The 12,715-nt window shown below is 54.7% G+C and overlaps 1 protein-coding gene across 2 annotated transcripts in view; it reads left to right on the top strand.

The window, feature by feature from the left end:
• The first annotated feature begins 462 nt into the window (after positions 1–462).
• Positions 463–12,715, top strand: part of IFFO2 (intermediate filament family orphan 2) — a 46,599-nt gene continuing 34,346 nt past the window's right edge. Inside the window, exon 1 of one of the 2 annotated variants that reach the window (XM_032495308.1) lies at positions 463–1,461. In XM_032495308.1, coding sequence (XP_032351199.1) covers positions 803–1,461 — 659 coding nt within the window. In that variant the 5' untranslated portion in view covers positions 463–802. The remainder of the gene's footprint in view (positions 1,462–12,715) is intronic. The other variant, XM_006188325.3, reaches the window with a different exon arrangement.

Raw genomic sequence — 12,715 nt, 5'->3', positions numbered from 1 at the left:
GGGACTTGGAGTGGGCTGGGAGAGAAGCGGAGCCTCCTTGTCAGAGGACGTGGGGGAGGGGGCTCCCTAAAGGGGGAAACAAGCGCTGCCGAGGCTGCCGGTCCCTTTAAGAGGCCGGGCTGGCTCTGCGGCGGTTCCACCTAACCGCGTGTCTGGTGCAGCTCTGCAGTCCTCATCCCGGGGCAAAGAATCGGAGCCGGACTGGGCGGCAGGACCTGGCGCAGGAGAGGGAGTGGCTCAAGCGGGAGCTGGGAGGAGCCAGAGCTGCAGACAGCAGGTCCACCGAGCAGAGAAAGCGGGGAGCCAGGGTGTGGGAGGAGCCAAGGGGCCGTGGGCTGGGCCGGGCGCTGCGGGCCTCGAGGGCGGGGCCTAGAGCTGCTGGAGCGCCGCAGAGGAAGGCGCGGTGGGCGGGGCGAGGATGGGGGCGGGGCCTGTGTCTGCAGTGGGCGGGGCCCGCCGCAGAGGGGCAGTGCCGGCGGAGAGTCCTCTACGCGCGGCTGCCGCGGCGCTTCCACAGCGTCTCTGACAGCCCCGGCGCCGGGACCCGCGACCCTCGCTACCTCGCGCCAGCCTCCGCGGCCTCCACCGCGGCCCGAGTCCATCCCTCGCCTCGGCGACCACATCCGGGGGCGGTCCGACTCGCCGTCGCCGCGGAGGCTGCATCTGGCGCGCATCTGGAACCACCCGGCCGGCCGCGCTGGAGCCCGCGCCCGCCCTGGCCCGGCCGCGCCGGGAGCCCTGCCCGGAGCTGGAGCCGCACCTGGAGCCGCGGGCCCGGGGCCCTGAGCCGCGCAGCCGGCGCATGGTGAATTCGCTGCTATTCGGGGAGATGGCCTTGGCCTTCGGCTGCCCGCCGAGTGGCGGCGGCGGCGGGAGCTGCCCCGGCGGGGGCGGCGGCGGCGGGGCCGGGCCAGGGCCATCTCCGGTGACGGCGGCGCTGCGGGATGACCTGGGCTCCAACATCCACCTCCTGAAGGGGCTCAACGTGCGTTTCCGCTGCTTCCTGGCCAAGGTGCACGAGCTGGAGCGGCGCAACCGGCTGCTGGAGAAGCAGCTGGAGCAGCAGCAGAGTGAGCGCGATCGGCGACTGCGCTACAAGACCTTCTCCCGCGAGCAGGCCGTGCAGACCGGGCCGGATCTGCTGCGGCCACCCGCGCCCGGCGGCGGGCACGGCATCGGCGCGGCGGCCGGCGCCAACGCCAACGCCGTGGCCCTGGGCGGCCTGCCTCCCGGCGGCGGCTCGCACCCGCAGCACTACGGCCGCCTGCCCGGGACCATCTGGAGCTACACGCAGGTGCGGCGCACGGGTGGTGGCGGCGTGGAGACCGTGCAGGGCCCCGGCGTGTCTTGGGTGCACCCCGACGGCGTGGGCGTGCAGATCGACACCATCACGCCCGAGATCCGCGCGCTCTACAACGTGCTGGCCAAGGTGAAACGCGAGCGCGACGAGTACAAGCGAAGGTGAGTGGGGGGCCGCCCCTCCCCCCCGCACTCCTGGGGAGAGGGCGTCCAGGTCCTGGCGACCGTGGAATGTATGCGTTCGGGAGAGGCCGGGGGAGGCCAGCTGATCCTAGCAGGTGGGCTAGAAGCTGTGTGTGCAGAGCGCCCTACACACGCTTGGAGAACTCAGTTATCCAGTTCCAAGAATGGGGGCGGGCGATGACTACGGTGGGGGACACCTCCATCCGTCATTGGACCAGGCACATTGTTTTCTAGGTGACATAATGACCATCGGTGTAAGTCTTTTATGTGATCTCATCCATCCTCAGGGCAACACAGAGCGTGCAGCATTCTTAACCTCTTTTGTGTATAAGAAAACCTAGGCACAGAGATGCAAGTGACTTGCCTGAGGCCGCTTGGCTAATAGGTGGTGAAGTCAGGATCTGAACTGGTGACTTTAACTACTCCTGGCCAGTCTGTCTTCCAGCTTCGGTATTTTCCTAAGGATGTAGTAGGTGGGCTCCCCTCCCTCAGTGCGTAAAAAGAAATAACTCTTAACTAACCCACTGGCTCTTTGTTCTTTGAGTTAAATGAGACGGTATGTTTGAAAATGAATGGGTATGTCCGCCGGGAACAAAGTCTGCTGTGTTGCTCCAGCTCTCTAAGGTCCAGTTGGCTGGGATGGATAACCAGCCCTACAACAGACTGGCCACAAGCTTTTAAAAACACCCTCCGTCACCCCTCTTCTTCCCACTCTCCAATTCTCATGGTTTTTTGGGTCCCAACAATCTGAGCCCTAAAGGCCGACAGGAGGAGATAACCTTGGGCTGGTAGCTGGGCACTGAATGGACCAGGACCACCATCTCTGGCTGGAGTGTGGCGTGGACTCCCTGCTAAACTGGCTAGCACATTCCTGCCTAGCCCAGATTCCCCAGCTGGGAAACTGACATTGCTTCCTGCCTGCAGTCTGGCTGACGGTATTGTCTGCTCGACTTTCCGATAAAGAGGAGAGGGGTCTGTTTCTAGTATCTCAAGCTTGGATGGGGGCAGGGCCCTCTGCTGTGACCAAGCATAAGCAACTCTGCACTGGATGCTGTGGCTCTGAACTCCTGGGCTTAGAGGATGCCCTGAGAAGGCTCTTTCCTTCTACTCCTTGAGTCCTGGTGCTCACATAAGCACAGAGAGCTGGGCATGCATCTCCTTCCTTTTCTGCTCCTGGGCAGGCTGGCCACTGGGCAGGACTCAAGTGCCAGCTCTGGCACCTGCCAGTGAGAACCACCGGCTGAACCACTTGGAAGCCTGTTTGCTTATCAGAGAAATGGGAATAATAAAGGCCACCCACAGTTGGATAAGGGGAGAGTAGACCCGTGATACTTTTTGGAGGGTGTAAAGTAATCAAAAGTGATGTTATTAAAGATGATAGGCTCTTTGTCAGGCTGTCAGGGAGCAGATGCCTGGAGTCTTAGGCCTTTCATGCAGGGCCTGGCTTCCTAGGGGTAGGTCTTAGACCCCGCTGGGAGACTACTCTTCTCTGTTGATTCTCTCTTGAGGACTTGAGAATGGCCTGATGCCTGGTCATGGGGAGGCCACCTCTCTGCCCCTCGTGGGCAGCTTCCTTGAGGTGGGGCAGAGAAAGAGGCACTTGCTCTCGATGGTGAAACTCGGAGGGATGGGCCCTCCTGTCTGCCACTGTTGACTGTGTCGTCATGCCCCAAGCTCGCGCTGTGTTTGTTTTATTGTGTGTGTGCTTTTTGGACCTGGCTGCTAAGGAGATGGAAAAACCGTGCCCAGTCTTTAGAGGGAGATGGGTTGGCATTGAGCAATGCCCGGTTCCAGTTGCACCCAGGGTGTGGGGTGTGATGTCAGCTCTGGCGCTGGCCTGGAATGAGATGGGTGCTGCTGAGACAGGTGGAGTGTGGGTGTCTCTCTTCCCGCCCTTCTGAGGTGTCTGTGCCCCTTGTCTTCTCCCACTTTTTGTGTGAACTGGGGAGACGCATCTTTTCTGCAGTTGATTCAGGACTCAAGTTAGAGTTTTCCAAAGCAAATATACTACCCTTTTTAAGCCTCAGTTTCCCTATCTGTCAAGTGAGAGGAGGGTGGACTAGAACGCCCTGAAGGCAGAACCAAATGTGGAACTGTCATCTGTAATCCCAGTTCTAAGTGTCAGTGGATCAGAATAGCCCCATCAGCCACATTGATTGGATTTAGAATAGGTAACTGTTCTATATTTGAGCCTATAATCTAAATGTATACAAGTAACGTTCTGTTTTTACTTGTTTCTCTATTTGGGCTTCTCATAAGAATTTTCTTCTGGGAGGAGGGAAGGCATATGGTCAACTTTTTGAAAAGTTTAAAAGCCACTGGGCTAGATAACCTCAAAGGCTCTATCAGCCTTGACAATATATAAATCTGAGCTCCCAGACGGCTCCTGATCTGTTCATAGGAGAGTGAGACCAAGGTGGTTGCCTGGGCTCTTGGCCCCTGAAGGCTTCAGACCCTTCCAGGATGTCTAGCATGGAGCCCTAAGCAGCAACCAACAGAAGGAGCATGTGCTAGCAAAGGAAACTTCCAGGGTTTCCTCTGGTCTACCTGGAGGAACTTGCAGCCTTGGAGATCCTCACTTTGCTTCCCCAAAGGGCAACCCGGGATGTGTAGCTCAGTGGTCTCCAACTGGGGACTTTTTGGTTTTCATCTCCCTGAACTGTGGCTATATTCATGTACCACCATCTACATTATTACTTACATAGAATATATTAAACAGCTTTATTGAGGTATAATTTGCATATCATAAAATTCTCCCATTCTACGTGTCCAATTCAATAAATTTTAGTCAATCCACAGTGTTGTGCAACTATCACCACAATCCAGTTTTAGAACGCTTGCATCATCTCGAAAACATCCTTCATGCCCATTTGCAGTTAATCCCCATTCCCACCCCAGACCAGGCAAACACTGATCTGCTTTCTCTTTCTATAAATTTGCCTTTTCTGGACATTTCATATAGATGGAATCAGACAATATGTTGTCTTTTGTGTCTGGCTTTTTTCACTTAGATAATGTTGGTAAGGTTTGTCCACGCTTGTATCAGCAGTATGTTCCTTTATAATGCTGAGTAATATTCCACTATATGAATAGACCACATTTTGTTTTTCTGTTTACATACGCAGTCAATAAAACATCAATTTAAAAAGTCACCCACGTACCACCTCACATCATCTCATGTGCTGTCAGTGGTACAGGAGCCCCGATTTGGAAACACCAGCCCAAGCCAAAGCCCCTGGCCCTGCACACTCCAGCTTTGATTTCCCCTTGGTCCAATCAGCTCTGAGCTCTTTCCCATGAGGGAAATGTGGTCACTGAAACTGTAGCCGATGAGGTTGTCAAGCGTTGATTTGGAAACCAAAACAAACATCTCTACCCTGTCACCACCCAGTGTCACTGAAATATCCTGTTCTGAGTTTGCAAGTTTGGGGGCCTTTCCCTGGGAGATTCCTGCTGAATCTATCTGAACTTTAGATAAACAGCGAGTTTTTTGAATTTGCATCCTAGAGACCCAGACTCAGGTCTGGCTCTGCCATTAGGCACTGTGTGACCTCGGGCTAACTGCTGCCCTCTCTGAGCCTTAGGTCCTCCACCTATACACAGCGGGCTTCCTTTAGATGATCCCTCTCAGCTCACTACGAATCGGTCTGTGACTTGGAGAGGCCCTGGTCAGGGCTGTGCTTTCTGCCTCCTGGGATGACAGTGTGGCCTTTCTCTGTTCTGGGCCTCCCCTTCTCCTGCCTCAGGCCGAGTGTGGTTTGGAATCAGCTGGTTTTGTCCCCACCCCTTGCAAGTTGCTGGGTGTCTGTGCCCCTGACTCAAGTCAACCTGAAAGTCTTGGTTTGTTTTCCCTGGAACTTCGTTTAAGAGCCAGGAGGGCCCACAGTGATCGTTTAGCTTGGCGGTTTTCAAGTAGGCTCTTTGAGGCCCAGAGCAGTGTGCTTTGGGGCAATTCTGGGGACGGGGGAGGGCGGAGCATGACGGATTTGGCCCACACCAAACAGCAGCTCCATTTTCATGACTCTCAGATTGATATTCTGAGGGAGATTCAATTAGAAAACAGGGTTCTACAGTTTAGAAGAAAAGAAAGAAAGAAATTGCTGATTCAGCTGAATACTTTCACTTTAGAGATGGGGAAACCGAGGCCCAGAGGGAGCTGATCTACAAAGCTGAGCTGGGTAGGACTTCTGCCTGCCATTGAGAGCTTTTCTCACTGCTCCAAGGTGTTGCCTGCATCATCTGCCTTCCTTTGGGGACTCGGCAGAATTCTTTCCACCTTTGTGTGTGTCTGCCTTTAAGCATTTTTTAAAAAGCTACTTTCAGGGATGGGAGGGACTTTTGTCACAGCTATTTCTGATCATGAGCCGGAAGGGGCTGAGCCGTTGGCCCGAATGGAGGACTCCAAAAAGGGTTGGTGGGGGAGCCAGCTGGAGTGTCCCCTGCCTTTTCCCATCACGCCCTGGGAGGCCCTTAAGCAGGTGGGTGCTGGCCCCTGAGTGCCCCAAAGCCACAAGACTGCTCCGGAAAGCTGCTTTGTTCCCTGCCACTTCCATTCTTTCTGAAGCTAGTGTTGATATGGATTCTTTATTTCTGATTTTCCTGGGAGGCTGCCTGGGTTGGTGGAAAAAGGGTTTGAATCCCAGCTCTGCCGCTCTCTGTGTGACTCTGGGCAATTGCTTGGCCTCTCTGAGCTGCCTGAGCCACTGCTTTCTGTAAAAGAGGGAGAATAACATTGCTCTTCTAGGGATGGGGAAGAAGTAAATGAGCTCATGTGTTAAGGCACCTAGGGCTTGTAGGCTCCCCGAAGAACCCCCACCCCAGCACAATGCCCCCCCCACCCACGATGTCTGCTCCTTTCATTTACAAGGATTTCTCAGCACAGCGCTGGACTGCCCAACACATCCATTTCAGGACACGTTGCCGCTTTCTGTCCCGTGGATGGCGCCAGAGATGGTGCTGGGGGCGGAGGGAGAAAGGGCTGCTTCTTTGTCCAGCATCTAAGGAGGCTGTTCTTCCTAGTCTTAGTGGTTGATTTGTGCCTCCGGAAATCTCTGGCCACCCCCTGCCCTTTCCCCTAACCTCCTTTAAAAGAAACACACAACCGCCCCCCTCCATCTAGCTCCTCAGTATTCCAAAGTCTCTTGGCTAGACTGGCAGGCTCTTTGGGGACGCATTGGGGAGGGATTTTCCGAGCCTCAAGCTAGAGGGAGGGGAATGAGGTCCCAGAAAAGAAAAGGAAGCAGGAAACAGGGAGACAGCTGACGCTGAAGATTCCTTCTCCCAGGAATGTGAGGCGGGGCTTTTGCCTTGGCCACCGGATGCGAGGCCCCTGGGCCCCCACTAGCATGTGCGCGCGCGCGCACGCGCACGCGCGAGCACACACACACACACACACACACACACACACACAATCGCATGCACATGCGCACTCAGGCTCTCTCGCCAAGCCCATGCCCACATCCCCACACGTGTCACTGTTTGAAGGACATAGAAGGGTAGACCCAGAACATGAACACATCCTTTGCTGCTAGGAGGTGTGGGGCCTTCCAGGGAATTGATTTAAACTGTGCCATGTATCAGTGATACCGGCGCCTGTGGACTTTGCATGGGGAGTCCTGGCTTTTGATCCCGTTGATGAGATGCAGCCGGGCTGGCCCTCTATTTAGTTCCCATGTCATTAGAGGCTGGAGGCCTGGGACAGGGAAGAAGGCAGCCCTGTTGTCCCCTGTGCTCAGGAGCAGGATGTGTTGCTCTTCCCTGACGGTCTTCCGTTGGGCATTCCTGAGCATCCACTACCTCGCCCATCACAGCCCCCTACACCCTGAATCATAATTGACTAGTATGTGTCTGCTCCCTCCACTGACCGTAAGCCCTGCGGGGGGCCGCCTCCGGTCTGTCTTCTTTGTCATGTACTCGCAGAGGCCAGCCAGGGCCTGGCCAGAGTCCATGCTGAGCCAGTACTTGTGCAGTGAGGAGGGCTCTGTGGCTGGCTGCTGCGTGCTGGTAGGCCCCAGTGGGGCAGGGTTGACACTGATGACCCCCACACATGGGCTCTACACCTGGAGACTTGCAGCTGGTGGAGGGAGCAGTCTGGACTTGGAGTCAGGAGATACATGCTCCCATCCCGACACATCAGTTCAACAAGTCTGAATGAACACAGGTCTCCTGGTGCCAGATGCTGGATCCCTAGCTCAGAAGTTAAAAGCTGAGCAAGCTTAGGCTAGTCGCTTTGCCTCTCTGGGTCTCAGTTTCCTCATCTGGAAAAGGGGGATGCTGAGATCTGTGTCCCGACATTGTGGGAGCAGTTAATGGGCTCACAGAGCTACAGCATTTTGTAGATGGTGAAGTTACAAGAGTTACACGGCCAGATTTCACAGGGCAAAAGGGTGAGTGCTCTAAGAGGTAAGCAATGCTGGCCGGCTTTGTGAGGTGGACAGAAGTCAAGAATCAGTCTAGGAGCTGGAGGGAGGGTGGTCCATGACCTGGCTGGCAGCAGCTGGGGGTTGTGCAGCCTCTGTTCATGGCTGGCCGTGAAGTGCTTAGAAGACCCCAGGCCAGGTGGGAGGCTGGTGAAGATTTCTGGTGCTACTGCCTGCCTGCCAAACAGGGCAGTGCCCTCCCACTCTCAGCCCCTCCGTGGGCACCTGTGCTTGGCTTCCTGGGCAGGATGTGGTTTCCTTATCTAGTTCGTGGTACAGGAGTAGTTGTCACCCAGTTTAAGCTGGCACATGCTTCTGGTTCCCTTGAGGGCCTGTGGCCTGGCCGAGCCCCCTGGGGTGTGGCAGGGGGGCAGCTAGAGCCCTGTGGAGTCTGGGTTGTGGTCCTGGCTTGCCTGTGGTGTGATCTGAGCTTCCTGCTGCCCACCTGGGAATGGGGAAGGTGGGAAGACAGACTTACTCAGTGCCCTAGGAAGTTGCTTGTCCCTGTAACTTTATGTGTGATTTGGATTCTGTGTATGCTGCTTAATCTCTTGCACCTTAATGTGTTGCCCTGTAAAATGGGGGTAAGATTTCTCATGAGTTCTGCTTCACAGGGTTGATGTAAAAATCGTTTGAGATAGTGGAGAGTGAAAACATTTGAAAAAAGGTTTAAAAATAGTCATAGTGACTTAATAGCCACTGTTAATTGAGTACCTACTATGTACTAAGCTCTGTGATGACTTCTTTAAATAAATGAGATTTAATTATTAGAGCAATCCTGAGAGGTGGGAAATCGATTCTGCTCATTTTACAGATGAGAGGTTCAGAAAGGTGAAGAAATCTGCCCCAGATCTTGCAATGAGTCCATCAAATTGGCTAAAGAAATAAAATAAGAAATTAAAAATCATGGAGGGAAATACTGTTATCAACAAAACAAACAGAAAGACTTGAAAACCAGTGAAATGAAAGTTTCAGAAATAAAAAATATATAGCTTTTGAAATGACCAACTCAATAGATATGTTACACAACACACTACACATAGCTGGAGAGAAATACTGAGCTAGAAAAATGGTCTCCTGGGTCTCCAGACTCCGAGTCCAGTGCTCTTCCCAGGGGAGGTGCAGGCTGGCCTTGCCTCATGCCGCCTGAGGGCTGGTGAAGGCTGGCACAGGGTGGAGGAGGCGGGCGGGAGGAAGGCTGAGGTGTGGGTCTCCCCCGGTGCCTGTCACAATATTGCTGCGGTGGTGGCAGAACAGGAGGTGGCTGCTGTGCAGGGAAGACTTCCTGCTGTGACTTTACGGTGATTGTTTCTTGGGAAGCCAGTGAATCACTGGCAGCGGGAGGCAAATGAGCCTCCTGAGCCACCATAGAGGGTGGTCCAGCCCCCCTGCTCTTTGAAGACTGGACTCTGGGTGAGGGGAGTTGCTAGGTTGGCACCCCTACCTAGCTGGTGGGCCTGGCAGGGGAAGGGATGGCAAGCAGGGAACACGAATTATTACTGAGGCTCAGAGAGGAAAATTAACGCTCTGAGTCACACAGCAAAAGCTAGGGCTGGATGTGGGTCTCAGACTCGAAGTTTTAATGCTTCTTCTGTCCCACCCAGCACCTACATGCTCCCAGGGCAGTGTCAGGGGTTCTCACCACCTGATGACAAGCTGGAGAGAGCAGAGGGCATTCTGATGGCTGGAGGGAAGCTGGCCTCCACCCTGGGCCCATGCCTTCCTAACTTTTGCTTTCAGTTGGTGGCGTGAACTTTGCCAACAGTACAGGGAACTTATTACAGTCACGCCGTGCCTCTCATTGGGGAAGAGGAGACTCCTGGGTGTGGGTGTCTGAGAAGCCAAGGTGCCCTTCTCTGGACAGTGGCTGGACACCACCTTGTGCCAGGCCCCACGCTGGACACTGGGGTGAAGCAGACACAGCCCCTGCCCTCAGGAGCCCAGAGTCTGGGGACGGAGGCAAATGTGACAATGCCATGTGACAAGTACCTGCCCAAGTAATGCCTGTGCAGACTACGGGCACAATAAGTATTAATTAGTTAATTAAAAAATCTTTATATACCATTTACTGTTTGCCAGGCTCCATTCAAAGCAGTTTACCAACATTTAATTCATGCCATCTCGTAATAACCTTATGAGTTGGGTACTATCATTAGCCCATTTTAGGGATGCTGAAACTGAGCCTTTGAGACATTGAAGGAAGCCTGGTCAAGACAGGAAGCAGCAAGCCAGGATTCAAACCCAGGAAGTCAGGCTCCAGATCCAACCTTGCATTCTATGTGGTTGGTCCCCAGGAAGGGGCATGTCCGTTGCAAGCAGCTTTCCTGCTCTGAGCCTCAGTTTTCCCTTTTGTGAAATGGGGGTAATAAATCTGACTCCCATGGAGCCATTTGGAAGATTAAATGAAGTGCACGGAAGTGTTTTATAAACTGTTGAGTGCAGTGCCCGGAGTGACTAAGTGATCGGAAGCTCTAGGCCCCACTCACACTGCTGTTACTTCTGCCCATGCGACCTGGGGCTACTCAAAGTTCCATGAGATGTCTTGTCCTCCCCTTGCCTTTATAGTCACGTCTCCCCGGGATCCCAGGACAAGCGGGGATGGGGTTGCTGGACAGAAACCTGTGAAACTAGCTAGTCAGCTCAGAGCAGAGTGTTTGTGTGGAACTTGGAAAGTGGGAAGAGAGGAATCCAAGAGTGTGCCTACAACCTATCAGCTCTGTGACCTTGAGAAAGTCCTCTCTTCCTTATCTGCAAAATGGAGATGGGTAGACATAGTACACGGGTAGCCCTGGACCCTGGCCCGGCAGAGCTGGGCGGGGCCTGTCTCCGAGCTGTCTCCGAGATGCTTGCTCAGCGCGCTCTGGCCTGTGTGCGCTGACTTCGGGATGTGCAGTTGAACCCAGCTCCCCCCCCCCACCCCGCTCATCTGCCACCCGATGGAGAGACACCCCCGCAGTAGAGACACTGCCTCCCACCCTCTTAATTGGCCATTTTTATTACTTGGGTTATTTAAGAAGGTTCTTGGCTCGCTGCCCCCTGTTTGCCGTCTAGGGGGAGGGAAAGAGCTGCTGGTCTAAGTGGACCTTGGGAAATTCCCTGGCGGACAGGCTCCTCTTTGGGCAGGGTTGGGACATCTTCCCAGGGCCCATCGGCACCCCCTTTTTACCCTGGCCTGCCTTGGTAATGGGCAGAAGGCCATCTAGGGGCAGGGGAGGGGGCAGGTAGAGACTGAGACTGTAATAAATTGGGGAAAGCTTGTTGCGAAGTCAGAAAACAGGACCAGAGAGAGCGCCTTGGAGCACTGGGTGCAACCCTGGAGGGAACCCTGTAGTGCTCTGAATCCAGGGATTCTGGAAGGTACCTGAGCCAGCTTAGGGCCAGTCAAGGAAGGCTTCCTGGAGGAGGCATCACTTGAGTTGTATTTTGAAGGTCCAGTAAGAGTGGAAGAGAAGAGGAAGGGGTGCTCCAGGTAGAGAGAATAGCTTGTGCAAAGGCCTGGAGGTGAGACTGCCGTGCTGGTGCACAGCCTGCTCCCAGGCCCAGGCTGGAGTCTGGACACAGCCAGTGCCTGACTCACCTGCTCTTTCTTCTCCCTCTCGGCCCTTCCCTTTCCCCTCCCTCCCTCCCTCCTCGGGGCCTTCTTGGCTCTCTGTTCTGATTTGCTGCCTCTTATCCTATCTCCTCACTTTTTCCCTTCTTTCTTGTTTTGGTCTCTGTTCCCTGTGGCTGGCTCTCTCACCCCTGCCCTGTCCCCCATCAGAAGCAGGGGACGGTGGTGAAAGGGTGCTGTCTCCCATCCCTCTGCCCAGTGCCAGGCTTCAGTAGGGGATTCTTTGCCGCTCGGGCTTTGTGGGCCCGTGTGTGAGCATTTGTCTGGGAGCCTCTGTCTAGCCCTGTAGACTTGGAGCTCCCGCGGGTCAGGACCCTACCTCTGTCACCCCAGACCCCTTGTACTGCAGGGGGCTGGGGTCTTGACGTCATCGTGGTGGGCAGGGGAAGTTGCCTGGTAAGAGAGAGAGCTTCCAGGTTAGAGGTCAATGCCAGGGCTTCCCTGGCCCCATCAAGATCTGGGGTTAGGATTCGGCATGCATAGGGGACTGGGGCTGGGGAGGGTAGGCTGCTCATCTCGCCTCTCCCATTGGACCATCCTGCCTGCCCCTTCTCCCTCACAGCTGTGACGTCCTCTTCACTCCCGGTGTGCCCAGAGGGTTTGAGGCTCTCTCTGAGGTCAGTTAATCCATCCCCTGCTTCCAGGTGACATCATTCTCTGTCATTCCAGATGAGTAGATGTGCCTGGTGTCCTTTGAAGAAGACCTTCTAAGAGTTTCTCCGTCAGTGTTTTGTATTTTTCTCTCTACCTGCATTCACATACCCATGACCATTTTACAGATGAGAAAACTGAGGCCCAGAGAAGGAGAGTTAACTCCCTTGATGTCACACAGCAGAGGAGGGGAGGGAACCCAGATCCCCTAAATAGGGTTCCTTTGAAACCCTTGGCCTAAGAGATTATTCTGGAGGCTGTAGTCCTTTAAGAAGGGGTTTGGAAAACTCCCAGAGGCCAGGGGACTTAGATTGAAGAGGCCTTGGAGCCTGTCAAGGGGAGCCCATGGAGACTGAGCACTGGCCCTTGACCAGACATCCGGGTCCTCGGTGCCACAGAGGAGGCTCTCTGGGCCTACAAAAGAGACATCTGAGGTCGCCTTGGGTCACTTCCCTGGCCTCAGCCTGGCACTGGGGCCTTGGGGTGTTGACTGACTAACTGACCTACCATCTTCTTCTGCCAGCCCTGGGTCAGCTGGGTCTTTTTTCTGTGC

This window comes from Camelus ferus, chromosome 13 (genome assembly GCF_009834535.1).
Source record: "Camelus ferus isolate YT-003-E chromosome 13, BCGSAC_Cfer_1.0, whole genome shotgun sequence".
Classification (NCBI taxonomy): Eukaryota; Metazoa; Chordata; class Mammalia; order Artiodactyla; family Camelidae; genus Camelus; species Camelus ferus.
The sequence above is the reverse complement of the archived record's forward strand: the minus strand, read 5'-3'. Positions and strand labels throughout refer to the sequence as shown.